At 28.9% G+C, this 20,942-nt stretch overlaps 1 protein-coding gene across 4 annotated transcripts; it reads right to left on the reverse strand.

Annotated features, from left to right (window-relative positions):
* Positions 1 to 1,743: 1,743 nt before the first annotated feature.
* On the reverse strand, positions 1,744 to 20,843 carry LOC148231024 (high affinity copper uptake protein 1-like). 4 transcript variants are annotated; one of them, XM_088194660.1, is made up of 5 exons: positions 14,245 to 14,322; positions 4,084 to 4,386; positions 3,781 to 3,935; positions 2,621 to 2,859; positions 1,744 to 2,556 (listed from the first exon to the last, which is right to left on the reverse strand). In XM_088194660.1, exons 2-5 carry the CDS (start codon positions 4,169 to 4,171, stop codon positions 2,355 to 2,357), a joined length of 684 nt encoding a protein of 227 aa, XP_088050786.1. In that variant the 5' UTR covers positions 4,172 to 4,386; positions 14,245 to 14,322; the 3' UTR covers positions 1,744 to 2,354. The 4 variants fall into 4 exon arrangements, with proteins under 4 accessions (XP_088050786.1, XP_088050787.1, XP_088050789.1 ...); XM_088194661.1 differs by having other exon boundaries at positions 14,035 to 14,322; XM_088194663.1 differs by lacking the exons at positions 4,084 to 4,386; positions 14,245 to 14,322 and adding an exon at positions 20,771 to 20,843.
* Positions 20,844 to 20,942: the final 99 nt, after the last annotated feature.

Consider the following 20,942-nt stretch of genomic DNA (forward strand, 5'->3'; position numbering starts at 1 on the left):
TGTCTGACGCACATAAATTAATTAAAACTACTATGAAATACTCCCATTGGCGTTCCTAGGATATTGTGCGCTTAGGGAGGAACTACACAATTTTCAAATATATCAACTTTTAGTATGAATTTAAATGATTATATGGTGACGGATGACCCGCACCGGTCGTGCGAGCCCGCCCAAGTCGCCAAAAGAATGTGATTACGTCACGCCAATGTTACCAGAGTGCCGTCAAGTCTTGGCCAAAATCGAAATATTAAAAAGAACGACCACTGACTGGCCAACTCTTGTTGGAAAAAGATGAAATGACTTCCCTGTTACTCTCGTTACATATTCAGAAAGTCAGACAAAATTGTTCAAATAAACTGTACGGAATACTTATATCAACAATCGACGATTACTAAGCACAATGTCCTAATTCACCCATTCTCTTATCTTCGACGTCTTCAATCCCTTCTTGGAAACGTTTGTACCTTGCATAAACCCTACGTTTTGACATAGAATCCTCGCTAAAAGACTTCTCCAATATTTGCAATATTTTACCATACTTTATTCAATTTTTAATGCAAAAATTGAATACATAATCTGTGTTCCTTTATCTTTAAAATAAATCTATCGTTGAACGTGTCAAAATGCGTCCTTTGTATTTGGCTGTCAAACACAAACTACGCTTTCAATGTGGCTGACAAATGTGATACGCATCATAGTTATTAACAACTCATATTAACAGGAAAAAATATAAAAATTTATAAATGTGAAATTGATCCACTGTTTTAATGAATGGTGGTAGTTTTTAAATATGGAGAAAAGCCCACGTTATTTTAGATATTACTTTTAGATATAAACATGGTTAAAATAAACACTATCCCTATTTTGCACTATACAATATCTTAAAACTCAAAAACAATGTCCTGTATACTACGGATTGTGCAAAATCTTTATCAGCAGCTCATGTGTATAAGATGATGCAATTTTAAGGAGTTGTATCTAAACACACTTTACAGAAATTTTGTGGAATGAGTGGTATTTGAACTTTCGTGGAATGAGTAGTAAGTTGCATTGATTAGTAATCAAATAATCATGCATGTTCAAGGACATGCACATTAAGCAAATAGTGTATTTATACACAATTCTCTTGAGTTCCTTAATTTATGGAAAAACAAGCCATTATTTATTTTTTAAATATTTAATTAATAGTATACCAAAAATACACATTTACAATAAAATACATGTTGCTTATTTCATTATTTAAGCTGAAATAACAATGATATAAAAGTAATGATCAAATAAATTAAAGAAAAATACAATAATTATGAAGAAAAAAAGTTGAATCTACGTTAATATACCTACATCAACCTAAATAAATAGAAATATGTACTTATAAATCCAAACATCTGAATTTAAGCTTAAAATAAAACACCAAAATCACGTTTCTACTCATTACATTAGTAAAGTGGTGGTCTTATGTCATAGAATATTTATTGGTACAGAATGGCAATCGATCAATGCACTATTACGATTTGTTGTTTCAAGTTACATGCGATTCTTACTTTTAAATCTGATATAGTTGTGTATTATTTCTGAAGAACTCCCTTTTGATCTATGTAAGTAAGTAAATATAATATAAGAGTATACATATATAAGTATGTTTAAAACTTTTACTATAAATATTATATATTGATTCCCCAAAAAAAGTATGATTTAAAACATTTCGTTAGCAGCGTTCAGGTTTGAGACTTAAAAAAATTTATAAAATAATTTATCAATTTATTATAATTATAAAATATAATAATTTTACATTTGTTTATTAAAAACTTTGCAGTGACATCTCTTAATCTTATAAAATTTATAAAATATTTATTAAAGTTTCAAATCATTTTGAAAATATTAAAATGTTTGAAACTTAGATAAATCTAAAAATATTATCCACTTTTTTTTATTAGAAATAAAATACATTTACATACAAAATTTAGCACAAATATAAAAATAAAATATGTAATAAAAAATATCATACAAAATTGAGGGTTGAAAATCGATAGTAAATTTAAAACGTATAAATAATTTACTCTGTCTATCACAATATTTCACTAATTTATCTTAAATATTTATTCTATACTGAAATACAATTTTATCTTTCATACATTATCTGCGAATTATTTAGTCATACTCAAAATTTTTAAAGTATAAAATGTTAAATATATTATACACAAACGTGGAATGATTATATTTAATTAAAGTTAATTTTCATTATATACAAAATCATACTTTTGAATACTTGCATTATCATTGAAAACAACAACGGTACACAAATTTAAGCATATTTACAAATGTATCCACTGAATTACTGTACAAAACATATTGATTTAATGACAATGGTCAGTCAAATCCACAACCGTTTGCTTCCTCCAAGCAAACACAAAATACCCCGTTCCAGCACCGAGTATCAGAGCCAAGCATAACCACACATTGTACGTCATGAATATCAGCATGAGCAAGTATGACACGAACACTTGCAGCATGTGAAGGCTAGTTTGTATGATGTGCATCAGTGATACAATGTTATATCTGAAATCATAGATTATTTTAGACGGAATTGATCGACGTTTTAAATATGTTCTAACTATCTAACCTGACGATTTTCTGTCCAGAACAGTTAGCGTCCGGACCGCATTCTGGTTTGGCAATGTTCATTTGACTCGGCGATTCGTTGGTTTTAACGCCGCGGAGGAATAAAACTTCTCGCCAACATCTGAGACCTTCGTATAAGAAAGCTGCTAAAAATACTACGACGCAGGCGCCTACCATTTCACCGGCCGTTGTGCTGACCCATCCTGGGAATAATATTGCTTCGTGGACTCCAAGGTGAAACTAAAATGTATAGTATATATGTATATATAATGTAATTATGTAATTACTACATCTAAAAACAATATCAGATATGTTTATTTTAATGATATATTATATATTTACAGAGATGTGCTGCAAATGAGCATATAACTACATATGGAAAAGTTGAAATCATATCATTTTACTGGAACCGGCTAGATAAATTATATTTTCACAGGTAAAAATATGTATCTACCGGTGAAAATATATTCTGATATAATTTCACTGATATGTCATATATTAAAATTATTTTCTTTAAAAATTAAATGACATGCATTTGTTGGATAAATTTAAGGGTGGACAAATGCTCTCCTATCCCTCTCCCTCCCCTCAAATGACGTCTCTATTTGAATTAATCATCACGATATTCATCCATGAGATAAGGAAAATATAGGAAGCCTAATTTTATAATAATCACTAATTCCGATCTTTGAAATATGATAAGTGTCATATGGGATTCAAACACATGTTCTTCGGTTATTAGTCATCGATTATAACACTGCTTATCGTGCTGGTTAACCAATTGGGAGGGTTTTAAAAAGTCCATTTTTGTAGCATATAACAATATAAAAGCAATACATATTAGATATTGATTATATAATAAAATATATAAACATTTAATGATCATTATTTTTATCCATGTACTAAATTTCTTGAAACAATAGCCTATATTTTTTTATTTAGAATCTGCTTATACATTAAGCAATGAATATTTTTTTAATTGCGATATTGGCATGTAAAGAAAACATCCCATTGAATCCATCTCCATATTTATTTATACAATTATACAAAATCTAATTTATTTTATATAAAACTTATATTTACTATTTTTAATTTATTAGTTAAAACGATAACCGATCAATCGAATTAATGAAATAAATACACGACAATTTTTATACTAACCACCATAGCGTGTCCCATATCACCACCATGGCCACCATCACCACCATGACCACCATCTCCACCATGACCACCATCTCCACCGTGGCCATTGTCACCATGATCCATGTGCATATCGTGTCCCATGTGGTGCGAATGATCCATCTTTAATTTTGATCCTGAAACGAAAAAAAAATTAAACAAAATATTTTACAATTATCACTCTCAAGATGTAGATGGTTCAAGGTCGAGACCGTCCGCCGGTCAGTTGCTTCTTGCCGACCTTGAAGCGTCTTTGATCTTTAAAACAATAGCTTTGACCCGTACTTTCGATGAAATATCTCCCGAGTAAGTAGATGACGACGATCGCCGACGCAAATATCGCCAGTTTTTTTCGACTTCTGACGATTTTCATATCGCAAAAAGCTTTATTGTGTCGTCGGGCTCAATGGTGTCGTTTCGCAATAATCACAACAGAGATAATGACCGTTGCGTTGCATTGCGAGTCAAAACGCCTTTCGTGCGACTCGTATAACGTAATCGACTTTTAACCATTACTGTATAACACAATATTCACTTGTAAGAACGATTATAAACTTTATTGTAGATACACTCATCTTCTAGTTTTATCTGGATAATACATCAAACACATAATTAGGGTTACCATATGGTATCCAAAAGCAGAACAAGTCCTCATTTTTCAATTAAAATATAATGTTCTCTATCAACCCTAAAACATCCTCCTTTTTTGAAAATGTTTGTGTACAGCACCAGACGCCTTACATACTCAATATATTTTTTGAAAATCCATATTCGGAAGTATGACTCACACATACTTTAATGTCTGAATTTTAAGCAAACATGGCAACTGCAAATCAAGAAGAGAATTCAGTTCTAGAAATTGTGAACATATTAGAATTAATATTGTGGATGCTGCGTAACAGAATTGAAGATAAATTCGTGCCCTTGAAAGTAAAGCAGCTTGTTTTTGAAGTAAATGATTTGATGGAAGAGGAGCAGAACATCTATGACGAATTTCAACGTATTTATAAAACATCTCTTGAATACTTGATAAGTGTGCAAGTTCGTGTTTTGAATGGATGCTAGAGTACGTATAAATATGAAGATCTAATTCATCGTATTAAGTTCTCGCAATAAATATGTTTTATCATTGATGAAGTGAAATTGTACGACCAATTTTTTCATTCCTCAAATCTGAAGATAAAGGGATTAAGTTTTTCGAAGTACTTTTTAAATCAATATTTATTGCTTTTCGGATTTACTGAAAATTCATAAACTGATTTAAGTGGAGTCAATGAAGGCGATATTATTCACACAATACAATTTTAAGGGCTTATTAAGATTTTATTTCTAACTCAAATAATCTACATTAGTGAAAGGATCAAGAAATAGTAGGGACGTATAATTCATCCCTTTCTTCGATTATGAATATGTCTTCAATTTAGACTACCACCTCGCTATCGACTTGGAATATGAGAGTTCAGTCTAACTTGCACCAGGCGAAGCTATGCTGAATCGACCGAGACGACCATTCAATTGATTTCCAAATCTCTAAGAATTAAACTCGATCTGTATAATATTTTATAAATGTTTATATGTATTAAAAACTTTGTAATTAAAAATAAACGCGTGTACTGAGCAAGTACAGCATATAAAGATATTGTTTTTTAAGTGAAAAGTCATAAAATAATTATACACATAATATAAAAATAATTAAAGCAAAAATATACTAAAAGTACGTCTCTTACCAAAACTATTGGAAATCATTAATTTAAAGATACACATAGTTTCTGAATAACAAAATAAATAATGCTAGAAATTTGTCAATATCTTTTACCAAAAAAATGCCACTTTAACGAGTGTTAAACAAAAGTAACTTCTAACCATTATATTTAAATGTCTTTGTAAAAACAAAATTGCGCTACAAAACTCTTTATTCAACAAAAAGTTAAATATTCGAGTACGGAACACTTAGAAAGTTAAACATAAACTGACCAACAATAGCATTTTTTGTGATAACGTTATCTTTACTGAATGTCTGTTTATAGTTCACACACACATATTTTTGTATAAAAAAATAACCCACGTAAGTTGTGAGCGACGATAAAAAATAACAACATACTGCAATTGGAACATAAAAAACACATTGCGCATAATAATTTACATATGGTTTATAATGATATTAAAACAAGTTTATTAAAAAATGCTATGTAGTGTAGTTACTGGTTACACAATAAGGCGTACGACTAAATTCTGGGTCAAAAAAGTAGTACTGAGTTTGACCAACTTTCTATAGTAAAATACAAGCGGACCTTTTACAAATTGAACCAAAAAAAGAAGTAACGTAAAATCAATTCAAGTGTTAACATATGTACATACTATAATATCAAAATATTTATAAGGCTAGTGTTTTGTATCAAAATACCGATTGACACGCTTGAGTTACGGTTGCAAGAAAAGCGTAACAAAACACTCAGATACCGTAATAATACGGAGACAGCCTCAGTATGAAATTAACGTTACAAACTATGAGTTAATCCGGTAAGTGGCGTAACCACGAAAATGAGAGTAGGTAGCATATGAAAACGGAGGAGTGAAAGTGATTATTATATCGATGATACGATCTTACAAAATCGAGAGTTCTTAAACGAATAATATACTATATATAAAATTACACGGTTTATTGCTAATATATAATAATAACCATAAGCAAGGAAATTTAAATAAATAAAAATGACCAAGAGAGCTACAATATTTAACTTGGAAATACCAACTCTCAAAACCAGTATTTTGTATACATATGTCTATTTCATCTCGATTATGTAAGTATATTGTGTGCGATTCGCAAGCGTATAAAAAAATAAGATTTCACTGTAATTTGACTTATTATTTCCGCTAAATGATTTTGGCGATAAAGCATTGTTCTTAAACAGTAGTACATGTAATCTTTTAATTCGTCTATACGAGGAATCGTGGAAGCGTGAAGTACAATAATAAAAAGTTAAATTATTAAATTTAATTATCAATATCAGTAATATATAACGCGTGACATCTTATTTTAATGCGAGAGAAAAAACATAATTTTATAATTTTATAAACATATAAAGCCCGTGTTATATCATTAAAATTAAAATAATCATGATACATGAAAACTAAATAATGAGTCAAAATGCAAAAGATCATACAATTAATTGATTTGTGTCCCTCAGATCTTTGTCGGCGTGACAAACAATGAGCGATTATGCGTATTTGAATGTTTGTATCTCTGAACAAGTGCACTAAACGGTCAGTGCCAAATATATAGGCCGAACAGGTACAAAAACCCCGGATTACGCATTTCACAAGATGGTGACATATTTAAATGCACCGATTACAAATAACAAAATCACGTTTAAGAGATAATATATGATAATTAAAAGACTTGAACAGTTCAAATAATTAATTTAAATTAAAAATATGTCCAGAACTACCACTTCGTTTGTGACTTTCCAACTACGCTGAATCTACAAGAGATGAACTCGTTCTTCGATACAATGTTGTTACTACCGCGAGAATAGACACAAATACTACTACATTTCAAACTGTTGTAATGTATAATTTATATAAAATTATTATATCAGTTAATAATCCTTCGGAAACATAACCTAACATACAATAAAGAATGTTTGCATTCAAGTAATAAGCTATATTACAGCTAACAATATTTATATACACATAGTTTGAGAAACTGCCGAACGCGCTAACTTTGACTCAATATGTTTTCAACTATATATGATACACGATTATGTTTAAGCGTGCTTATACGTATATACAAACAATATGTTATATAAATTAAAAATATGATTCTTTATTATATAATGGAAAAACATGTTATAGCTGCTTTACAATGAGTCTGATTTAATAAAAAAACATATTTATTGTATATCTTCTGTTGTAACATGAAAGCTGATAGCCTTACAACTAAGTAAACACGATCAACACCCACAAGTAAGTAGTGAGACACCAGACTGAAAGCAGTATGCAAATTAGCGACATATATATCATAAACTATTTTTACAGCTTACAATCAATATATGTCTTAGCACGATTTTATTTAAATTGTTTATCACAATATTTCTCAGTAATATTGGGAACACTTAATGCCTCCACTACACTCTCTGGAAGTTGTCCGAACCGAAGCTACACTGAAGTCGGCCGAGATCTACGACTTCGAGTAAGCGCCCACACTGTGGATGACGTTCGGACGGCGGCTGCTGTCATTTGCGCGCGATCGAAGAAAGTGCCAAATAATCGCATTTTTTAAATTGTCATATTATTTAAATTACGCTACTGATAATTATAAAAGTTTGTGTGGGCACTCACCAATACAATATCAATGAAAACTTTTCGGTCGTAAATATTCAATTTACGCAAAATCTTTGTCGGCTTTTGCAAAAAAATATAAGGCATAAAAATGATAATTCAGAATACGAACACCACATGTGTGACTATCCTAGAATTTGTCGCCATCGATTCTAAATAAGAATTCGTTATGGTGTGACATTTATATAAACCGATCTAGGAAAATACATAAGGATATTATAAAAGATTTTTTTAACAAAATCAAGTACCACTAATTATTTTCTAATTATTTAATTTTATATGAAAAAAAATATAATAACGATATATGTTAGAAGAATATACTATCAAAAATATAATTAATTCCTTTTGGTGCTCTAAAATATGCAAAGATGACAGTAAGAGTCTTTTGAAGTCCCCGATAAGCATGTGGTATTATATAACTTGACCACGTGATTACGATGCGGCGCTCGTTATGCGTGTTAACCATAGGACGCCTACGCGCATACTGAAATTGAACCAAGTTACTCGTTCTATCTCAGTTTGCAAAGCACCATATCATTATCTCTCTCACTCTCGTCACTTAACACGCGAGAGAGCGAAAGGGGAAGTATCTCACCGCTCGCGCTCGAAAGAACAGCTCCACTTTCGGTCCCTTTGACTCGGAAAAATGCCGACAATATTCGGAAGCACTCGAAGCTGGCCAAGTCGACTGAATTACCTCCCGTTCTCGGTAACCTCGGACAATTTCCGAGATATCTTAGAGCAGACAGAACCGAACTCTTTCCTGAGATACTTTCCCTTTCGCTCGCTCGCGTGTTAAGTGATGGGAGTGAGTGAGAAATAAGAGCGTGCGGAACGCATATAACGAAAGTATCTCATCATACGCGCCTGAATCTGTGATGAATGATTAGAATTTTCATTATATAATAATCACTAATTCCGATAATAGAATTTTAAAAATACTTTATTATATAATAAATAATATGATTATATATTTATTATACATGAATACAGTAAAATCATACCGGTTCTTTGAATTATATATTTAGATCTTCTAACAGCATCTAGCTGAATAATCTTAATATAAATAATGAATCAGCTGATCGATAATGGTATTTTGTTTTTTTACGAATGGTGTGTTATCAATAATCTAAAACGTATTTATTTTTATACACCTAAGCTGAATAAACATTTAATTCAATGATCCAATTTGCCCAATCACTCACGATAAATTGCGTTTCTACTTCAAAAGAATATTTATGAGTAATTGAAAATATAATACTTAAAGACATATGGTAATACGTAAAAAGAAGCACAACGGAAAAACTGTTTGCACATAATATCATTTAAGACACATTAATGCAGAAGGCGTAATTAAAACGCCAACATTTTCACTCATGTCCTTGACTACAGTAACATGAGCAGTTATTGAACGAAAAAAAATGTTAATAAGTTCATAACAAATCGGCCGGTGAAAAATGACCTCGCACTTTCCGGTATAATATTTAGTAATATGTAGTATCTTATGAATACTTTTTATTAAAACATTTAATAAATAAAATAGCGAGTGTTTCTTTTTAAGCATAAGCCGTAGCTCTTTGTTCTGAAAAGACATAAGATCAATTATTCAGTCCAGTGATTTTAAGATGAATAGATTTTTTTTACATAAAATACAAACGAAAATCGTGAAAACTTATTTTATGATTTCTATCGCTTTTTATCTAATTCACAAAAAATAGTAATAATATACATTTTTCCTTGAAACTAATAAGCACTCAAATACAAAAACAATATTTTGCAATGCTCATAATTTCTTAAAAATATGAAGGATTAGAACTTTCTATTACCTGAGTGATTTAAATCTAAGCTCAATAATGGATTATCTTGATATAATTTGAAGTATTAGTAGTATCATAAAACAAGTACTTTGAACAAACCTATTTTACATTACAGATGTTTCTATTATGTACTACGTACACAAGCAATTAATATTTAATGACTAAAACGAATGACTATTAAATTTTCTAGTATTCTATAAAAATGTGATTTAAAATAAAAGATTAACTCATTGATCAACTATCTAACATCCTGCTGAAGTAAATCATTATTATATTAATCTTATAAATCTGCACAACAAAATAATATTCATTTATACAATCACGCTTTCAGGAAATCGGATTCTTGGTACTGAACAATCGAGCATTCGTTTTTATGTAAATATATAAGGATATTTTTTCCGTATTTTAAAAGCAGTGAAACTCTTTAGAGAAAATCTGAATATATACAATCCGATTCCATCTAAGAAATACATCGATCACTCGTCCGGAAAAAAACAACGACTTGGTCGAAAGCCGCGCGAAAACTTTCATCTGCCGAGATTCTCTTTCGCGCATGTTTACGCACAACTACAAGATTATTTCCGCAGTTGTATTAAACCACTTTCTACACAAGATAATCCCATGGTCCGTTTAACCAAAACTTCCGTATTATGATTACAAATTAACTTGAAGATTGAAAACGAGCGACTAACACGTCACTCGTCCCACTCGATATCTTCACACAAAATTACCAAGCATCATCATCATCATCATTACAGCGGAAGTGAAGTTGTGCAATATTCTGCTTAAAATGTACACGCCACTGACACAGTGCCTCTAGAATGGCGGTCGTGTTTCGCGTGACATTGAATCTGCGCGAATCTCACAAGCGCCATAATAACACGATAGACAATAACTGGTCGATTATAATATTATGTATTATGTACATACAATCGACCCTATTGTGATGTTATAATAACAAACGCCATTTCATTTATTCATATAAATCAGAATCAAAACAAATTGATAGAAGGTATGGAAAGGAGAGACAAACATTTCGCTAATCTTAGGTAAAGTACTTTACATAAAATGTTTCTTTTCCATTCAATATTTTAACATCTGTCACACATCAACATCAATCACCGATTATAATCATTACGTCTATTGTCTATTGTTTCATTTCATATAAATTCATCTAAGCTTAACACAAAAAGGCAATAGCGATAATTGATTGTATTGTTTTTGAACACAAAAAGTACAGTCAAATAGTATAATTAATTTATATTTCCCCGTATTCTTCAATTTAAACTAACAACATGGGAAAACTGTGAAAAGTGAGAGTTTTATTACAACTCTCACAACAGTCACTAATCAAGCGAATATAAAAAAATATTCATATAAACGATTTTTCTTCACACGTGTACAATGTACGTATATCATATTTAATTGAATTCGCGAAATGAAACGCTTGAATGAATCTATAAATAGCATTGTGATATGAAAATGGTATTAAAGATTAATAGTACGTTCACGTATATATTTTTACGAGGTAAAATCTTGATCTAATAAATTATCAGCCTCAGTTTAAAAGCAATAAATACCAGTTATTGACACTAGTATCATAAATGTATATAATGTTTATGTATTTTCGATTTTTATATATTTATTGTAAATAAGGCATTGTCAACACCTTTTTAACCCTATGATTAGTATGGGCGTACATGTACGCCCATACACTCAGGCGCCTTATTTTAAATGCTATGCTTTTAATTTTAAATAAAATATTATAACTTATTTTTTTATGAATTTAGAAAAGATAAAAATATAATTAAAAAAAATTTTGTCCAAATAATTAAAACATTTGGATAATTAAAAATAACAGAAAAGATAGACGCTTTGTTTATTTAAAGCACTTCTAACAATTAAGGCAACCTCATCTAGTTTTTTTAGCAGCATGAACAATCAGAACAGAGCTAGGAACCAATTTAAAATATGCATTGTTATTTTTTAAGATACAGTATTTTCAAAATTTCAGTCTATGACACATTTCATTTTCTTAAAATATTGAATGTGATTTGATTTATTGCCAAAGAATGAAATGTTATGAACCACCGTTTTTATTGAAATTATAAAAACACGCAACATAACATAAAAAAATATTGAAGAGCTAAAAATAATATTTATTATTCTCGCTCCTGTGATGTATAGTATGCAAAAAAATTAGCTCACTAATCGAAATCGAAGTTCCTTTGCAGACCGTTTAAACTAAATTCTTCACCACGAAATTATTGAAATTAATATATAAAAATGAGAGGGTAAAATAATAATTAATGTAAATAATTTCTCGTCTTACAAAATTCTTTCACAAAGATCATGAAGTAGAAAAATATGTACGTATATTCTCCTCATAAATTAATATTCAATGATAATAAAAACACACAAATTGTCATCTATGTAGTAGCTTAACAGTTAAAATTATTGCTTATTAAAATTAGAATGCACGCCATAAAACACACAATCATCCACACCATAAAAAGTATTTTGCTATCTACACTATAAAACAGACTATATATGTACATATATCACAAGAACTCCTTCAAAACACTGAACAGAAACGACATGACATTTGCATATATCATTCTAACTGCCATTTCTAGAGAAATTGTACTATTTTCAATAAGTTTAACGGTAAAAGATGAGTTGAACAGCTAAGTGCCGACGAACGATTACGTGCTATACTACAATACGTGCCAATGAAACCACTGAAAAAACTGAACAACGACGTGCTGACGACCGATTACATGCTACTGCAATACGTGAAGGCCATAGATTTAAAATATAGCCAAATATTGAAGCAAATAACATGATGAATAAAGTTAATTATAATGCGAAACATTTTTATACATAAAGGTACGAGTATTTTAATGTTTTGAATAGCCGCCATTTTGAAACAATATGATGGATCAGACTCGCTAAGAAACTTAGCGGAGATATTTACAATATATATTTTTAAAACACATTTTATATCAATAAGATTAAAACTACTGTGTCTTTAAAAAAAACAAATTAACGACAAAAAATGTAATCATAAATGACAAATGTAAGCATATTGATATGAAATTTATTTTAAAAATAGCTCTTGTAAATATTTCGACTAAGTTCTTTAGTCAGCCTAATCTGCTATATTATTTTAAAATGGCAACTATTTATAAAATCGTTCAAAAATATAAATTCAAATTAAATTAGAGTTTAATTTTTTTTTAATTTTATTTAAAAAAATTGTAACTTTGTTTAAAAATATCTAGAAAAAAAAACTCATTTTATTTTTGCTTTTGGTCAGTAATTTAATTTAAAGATTAGTAGTTTTAATAAATGATCAGTAATTATTACTTGTTCGACTTGGTATACATAAAAAATTATGTTTTAAGTTGTTATTATATTTTCACTAAAAACTGATACTTAATCAGAGAACTAAAAATAATATTAAGAAGCATTAAAAAATCGGCGATAAAATATTATTATTCTGAAATCAAATTTATCATTTTAATAGTATGAATTGATGTTTGAATACAGCGAAAAAAATCAGTTTTGATATTGTCGCTATGACCTATCAGTAGAAGCAATCGTTGCTTTACTAACCATTTATCAAAACTGAACGTTAATGAAAAAATTACTGACCATATATGTACATATATTATTACTGACCGTTTCATTTAGAAAGAACGATCGAAAATTAGACAAATAGTAAAAAAAATCATTCAGCACCCATTCACGAACCGCCTCTGTTTCAGAAACTAATTCTTATAATATATAATATATTAACTTTCCATCGCATTAGCAAACGAGAACATCGTTTGATTCAATCACTGCGTTACGAAGATTTCGTAAGAGGTAAAAAATCTATTACACAACATTCTGTCGAACACAATCACTCTCTGCTCAATGCACAATTTTTCATAGTGACCAAGAAACCGCATTGATGTATTTTTTTTCATAAAAATAATTGATTTACAAAAAATATTTCCACGCTTCATTATCATATATAAAATACAACAATAATATATTTTTCACATATAAACAAATATATAAAATATTATACTTTAATACTCGTAGTATACAAATATCCACAAAAATTGTATTGAAATAATGATGAATAAATTTGAGCATCATTTAATTGATAAGAACACAAGTGTTCTATTGAAAATATATTTGAACACTATATGGTCAACAAGAACAGTTATATTTCGCATGCCAAGAACACTAAAACATATTTTTTATGTGCTAAGTAGACACTAAAAGAATTCAGTACCCGATTGCACAACACTTGCTAATATGATTTTAGCACGCGGAAGAAGGCAGCGACCCTCGTGCAAATCTGATCAGCACTGACAGGTGAACAGCAGGCGCAGAAGGCTGTTGTTGAGTTTTCCACCTCCAGCAGCGTCGACCGATGACGACACGAGTCGAGTAAAAGTGAATTCCTACTTCGCGCCATAAAATAATTTACAACTGGCGCATGCATATCATATAGTTGCAGGTGACGACAAAATTTTGAATCGTCGCCTAGGGCGCCCAAAAAAAACGTGCACCAAAATTGTCCGCCTATTAATTGATCTACTTTCGCTGGGTTATCATCATAAACGATTAAATGAATTGATGATTATAGGTTCACTTTTTATTCGTTGACACTTAATTAAAGCAGATCAAGAAAAAAGCATTAGCATTGAAATTTAATTGCTTAACTAGTGATTTTATGTGGTCTGGTATATAATTTGCATTTTAATTATAAGTTCAGTGTTATCTCCTGAACTGCTACTATTATTTTAAAAAACTTCTTCCGGCACTAGCCGCAACAATCATGTTGCTTTTAGTGTGTAAAGAAAATTAATATTGTAATATGTTATAGAACATCTTTGAACTCTTTACTTTTTTCTATAGGACAAATAATAACAATGTTATTTTTTAAAAATTGAACAAGAGGTGAATCATTCTAGTTAATGAGCTATTTCAACGTTTTAATCAAAATCTGATTAAAACTTTAGAAGTAAAGTGTGTACAAAAAACATTAAGGTGAAAAAATGCAATGAATTTTTCTTCATTGTAACATGACTCTTTTGTAGAAAACTACTTAAAAAGCGTAATAAATGCAATGAACATTTTAAATACCTTTTGATTTCAAATCTCATGATTCGAAAAAAAATGTCCCGGGAGTTTTTGAAACAATTTACAGAAAATTTAAAAAACCCCTGAAGATTCGAGATATCGTATAGAAATTTTATATTTAAAAGAATCAAATATTAGTATAAATGCTTTAGTTATTATATACTTTTTAATGATTTTTTAATGTAATTGAGAATATTTTCAGATCCTAAAACAAAAATTTAAGAAGGCAGAAATATAGGTTTTAGTACTGATTTTTTTCTAAATGTTTTAACACTAATGCTACAGACAAGAAATTTCTTCAAGCAGTAATAAAATATTTACTAAAAAATTCTAATGCATGATTACTTACAATCGCTTTAGTTAATGTATCAGTATATCGTAATATAAAATCAGTTTTTAAATACATTTATTTTTCTATAAACATAATTCCATTTTGAACAGAAATGGTACAATCAATATTTCCATAATTTAAAAATAAAAATAAAATCTGGGATTTTAATATATACTATATTACAAAAAATGTACAGCGTGGCAAAATTGGAAGTGGCGATTGGAATTTAGATAAAAGCATCGTACTTCAATAGAAAATTCTGAAAATATAATTTTATTTATTTATCCTTTTTCGTTAAAAAATATAATCGTTTTCATTTTTATTGTGATATATTTTTTTTCAAAATATACATACTTTGAAGAACTATAAAACTACGCTTATTTTTATTTTTAAATTATTGTTAAAATATGAATATACATTAGAAATAAAATAAATGCAACATTTTGCTAAAATTACACTGGTATTTACATGTTTCTGCGACAAATATTTACAATAACTTAAGAGATAAAGAAATCGCTGCTTTAAAATATGTTATTGGTTATTTTCTAGCATGTAATGTTTTTGTTATCAACGATTTTATTATGACAAAAAAGCACCACACACAAAAATGAAATAAATAATAAAATCGACTATTACAAACAACACCTTCCGGTGCTGACCGCAAGAATCAGGTAGATTTTTCATGTATATGTTTTTTTATTTATTAAAATATTAAAACAAGCCTATATATTTAAAAGGTAGTTTTAAAAAAAGTTTTATTGAATCGGATCATATATATGTCAATTAGTGTGCCAATATCAAATATATAATAGAATATTTTTTAGCCTAGTTTAAAACGATCGAATAGTATTCACGTGTACTATAAGTTAAATAAAGTAAACGATAAAAATCAACTCGGGAAAATGCATGGGCAGTGAGAGAGGTTCCATGTGTAGGTTAAATGCAATGAATGGAAGTAAGCCATTATTAACCCATGCGCTATACGCGCGGAACTAAATATATTTGAGTTTTAAAAAAAATGATTATCCTTAACCGCGTAAATCGAGAAGTAAGTGTAATAACAATGTCGCACAAACAACTTCAGGAGTGATATTGGTATATATTTATGTATGAATATGAATAATAGAAATTGTATCATTTTTATAGTTATAAAACATATATTTTAATCATTTAGAAATAAAATTTATTCTATATTGGTATAATAATAATAATGAATACCGTATGAATTCCACATTTTAGGAATTAATAATCAAAGAAAAAAAACGATGACTTCATTTATCTATCACGAATTCTTGGTTCTGTTATATACTCAATATACTATACACGTTCAAATTAACATTTTTTGTATCCTGAGATTATAAGATACGTAATTCAAGTTCAACCTATTCCAAGCTCTTCATAAAAAATACGTTTTACAGAATGCACAATAATACTAAACAACGATCAAAGATATACGACTGTTACTTTCTCTTACACAAAAATGAATTAACAACCACGATAAGAAGACCAGTGAAGATCAAGAGCTAAACAGTACAATAGAGTCGCGAAACCAGTTTTGGAAAGTGCTGCTTTCATTTATATTATAATGTATAATATCATATAAGTTAGTACAATGCCCCTAACATAAATTATATTAAAAATATGTGGATTAAACTACAAGTATGTCGTACGTCTTTAATTCATATCACGTTCTTTACTTTGCGAAAATAAACATCGATGGTTATCAGAATCTTTAATTGCATCGAGATGCACCAATTGGACGACAGCCAAAAAAGAACGGTTTTCCAAAACAAGACCGTTGGTCCCAGAACTTTTTTATTTCCAAATCATTGTTCTGAGCAAATCCGGTATCTCAGATTTAAAGGTATAAAATTATACATTCGTACATACTTACACAAATCAAGTTTGTAATGGCAAGGTGAGCTGGTTCGCGGCATACCTGGCTGATTATTATAAAATTCTCCGACACGTTCACTAAACACTTGAATTTTTAACAACAAACGAACAAAATAAACGCTTGTTTGTTTATAATATTTATTTAAAAAATAAAATCAAATATTTATAGATAATATTATACAAACTGCACGAGAAAGCCAATAAGCTATGTGCGTTAACAAAAAAAAAAAAAAATTGTCCACCATTAGCGAAAGTTTAAGTTGTTTATTTATGCATATAATTTCGATGCCATTTATCGGAACTGCTAAGCGAGTGACTTCATACATAATTAATTGTAAATTGTAATCTAATAATATTGGGTTTTCCCTGTCACACAGAAAAACGCAGTATGCAAATTTAAATTCGCATATCGTAATTATGTATCAATTTTTTATTCAAAAGGCATATAAATATACGTTTTAAGGTCACTTGTTACACACAGTAAGCTATTCTTTTACAAATCTTATATAGTATATTTTATTATCAAATCTTATAAAGCAGCGAACGTCACAGCTTCCACTTTTTATCCAAAAAGCACGCACACTAAACTAATACAATCACATCATAGGAGTTGACAACCAGCTACTGTGATATTATATATTATTTATTATAGCCTAAATATTTACATTTATAGCCGGATGTGATCCAGACGAAAAACCTTGAAACGAGCATTGCCGCTTCAATCAAAAATAAAATTTAGTATTAGCAGAGAAAAATGTACTTCAAGTCATAAAATAATAACTTAAAATGCACGATAAAAATATTCTGAATAGCTGAATAATACATGTGACGTGTAAAATTTGCAGTCTTTTTCGCCTCCTATGCATTATAGTATTGCCAAAATATGTATTTATACGTTTTTGTAGGAATTTAAACTGAATCACAATGCGGCGCAGGCCTAGAGAAAAATCTATTTGGGTTTTGGCGAAGGTACTGTTAGTCAGAAAATTGAAAAACAATATAATGAGTGTAGTAAAAAAATATTATGTTTCATATCTCACTAAAAAAAGCCAGTTCATATAAAAAAACCTAGTACATAGTATTATTAATAGGAATATAATAAAAAATAGAAGTTTTTCTAAAATTAATATTTTAGAAGTTTCTTTGTTTCTGATTTTTTTTAACTTAGTCATAACAATCTTGAATTGTCTGTATCCTTTGGCAAAAATGAGTGCTTTTTATTGGATTAAGATTTTGCTATGCAAAACAAATAGACAGCAAGAAACAGCGTTCCTAACCATCCATCTAACTGCATCATTAATGAAATGGCAAAACCAACTTTTGAAATGTCAATCATATTTACGAATCATAGAGAAACATTCCCCGTCTCTTCAATGTGAACAGGGTAGTAGTAAAAATCAAAATCGAGTGTTAAATATATTAATACATTCAAGCTTTAATTTAATAAGTAGATTTTGGAATTTCGCTCTAAATGGCTTACCACCATCGCGAACCATAGACCAATATTTAATAGAAATAGTGCTTTATTTTTTTTTAATATACAAACAATTATTTTAACACATTTTTAAGCTGCAAGTTATCTATAGTAAAGCCACAAAATTACAATAATATAATTTTAATATGCTTTTGCCATAAAAACATAAAATATCCTTGGTATTTCTAGCTTTTACCATGTTACTTTTTTAGACATTTCTTCCACATTCAAATGATTAGAACGATTGGAATAATGAAGTCAATTTCGAAAACTATGAACATACTGTTTTTGAAACGAATACTTCATATGTGATTGAGGCATAACAATAATAACTCGACTATGATAATAAATAAGTCATAATAGTCATTTGAGAGCAAATAATATTTTTCTCCTGGTTAGTGCTTTGTCTTAGTGAATCGAGAGAAACATCGAAAATACAAATCTGTATGTATTTACATACAAATCTGTATGTATTTACATACATATGTGAGTGGAGATGGCAATAATTCAACAACAAAGAAAAAACAGTTTATAACTGGAACAAATCACAGGCAAAGCCTGGTAAATATATTAGTAATAACATAAAGAATCTCATAGTAAAATAGTTGTTTGTAAGAATTTATATTATATTTTAATCAACATTTTACCTACACACATTTGCCAAAGAATAATATAATGCACGGTTCTTCTAAAATCATTTATCGTAGAAACGGCATTACGAACTGTTTGTTATCTTTAAACAAAGAGATTGACCACAAAATATTATAACTATAATATATATAACCCATAGGAGCAAAACTTATTTTTATAAAAACGTGTTTTTAAACAATACTTCATGATATGTGAATTATTTTTAAAATACTATTATATTATCTATAGTTGATTCACCCGGATGCTCTGAAAATCCGGAAAACCTTAACATATTACATTAACCAGAATTTAGTTGATTAATTTGCAATAATTATACTTATTTAAACCGCAAGTGTAGTAAGCAAGTAATTTACTTATGTACTGTGCAAATTATTTGTTTTTATTTTTAATCAAATGGTATTTTATCTCAAAGAGTAAACCGCAAAACATAATATTATTGATCTTCAAAAACACGTAGTCTCATACGTAAATCACAATATTACAAATATTTTTAGTTATTACTTAATATGGACAACCGCATGTTATACAATGTGGCCATTCGCTTTGTATACATTATTATTTAATAATTTTATAATAAAATCTTCATAAATTTATAAATAAAATAATTAAATTTATGAATTTATAAATAAATTTATTTACGAATTTATTTACGGTGAGTGATAAAAAACAACGGTATTTCAGGTGTGAATGAATGTCGTAGCTAAAGTGACATCGTTTTTGTGTTGTATGTCCTTGGTTTTATCTTACACCTACTGAATTATTAATAATATAAATAAACACAATACACGAATACTACTGATATGCATAAATTAAATGAGCAAACTGTTTTGATATTTTTTTTCGGATAAATCATAAATACTCAATATATGCTGAGTTATGGTGACACGCTGATTAAGATTTTAGTCAATTATTGTTATAATCAACAACTATTTTTAAAAACTATTGATAAAATTATGTTATTTTTTCAATTGTTGGCTGCGATAAAACAAGTTAGAGTGAAAGATAGTATTATCGTTACTTTAATTATAGTTTTATTAAATACAAAAATAATATACCCATACAAATAAAAATAATCTCTAAATTCTCTGAAATCTGTTTTGGAACGTTTTAACTAATTACCATTTAATTTATGCACATAAATTGCAACAATTACAACTTGAATACATCTCCGAACTTAATATTTTTTCACATAGGTAGTAAATATATTAATTTAAAATATAAATCAGTGATATCGTTTTTTCATAGTGAACAATATATACAATAATATTATATGATCCAACATTTTTATAATATCAGTACAAAGTGATGATTGACACTTACCTAATAAGATACTAGCAAGATTATTATAATATTTTTATTAGTATATCTCTTCGGCGGTTGAGAAACGACTGAGATAATGTTTTTTTGAATGTACCTTTTTAATATATATATGTATATGTATATACATGTATACATGCAGTACTATACAGCAATGCGGTTTTGGACCAAGCAG

This window comes from Plectrocnemia conspersa, unplaced genomic scaffold (assembly GCF_051122295.1).
Source record: "Plectrocnemia conspersa isolate PC_06_02 unplaced genomic scaffold, ASM5112229v1 ptg000010l, whole genome shotgun sequence".
Classification (NCBI taxonomy): Eukaryota; Metazoa; Arthropoda; class Insecta; order Trichoptera; family Polycentropodidae; genus Plectrocnemia; species Plectrocnemia conspersa.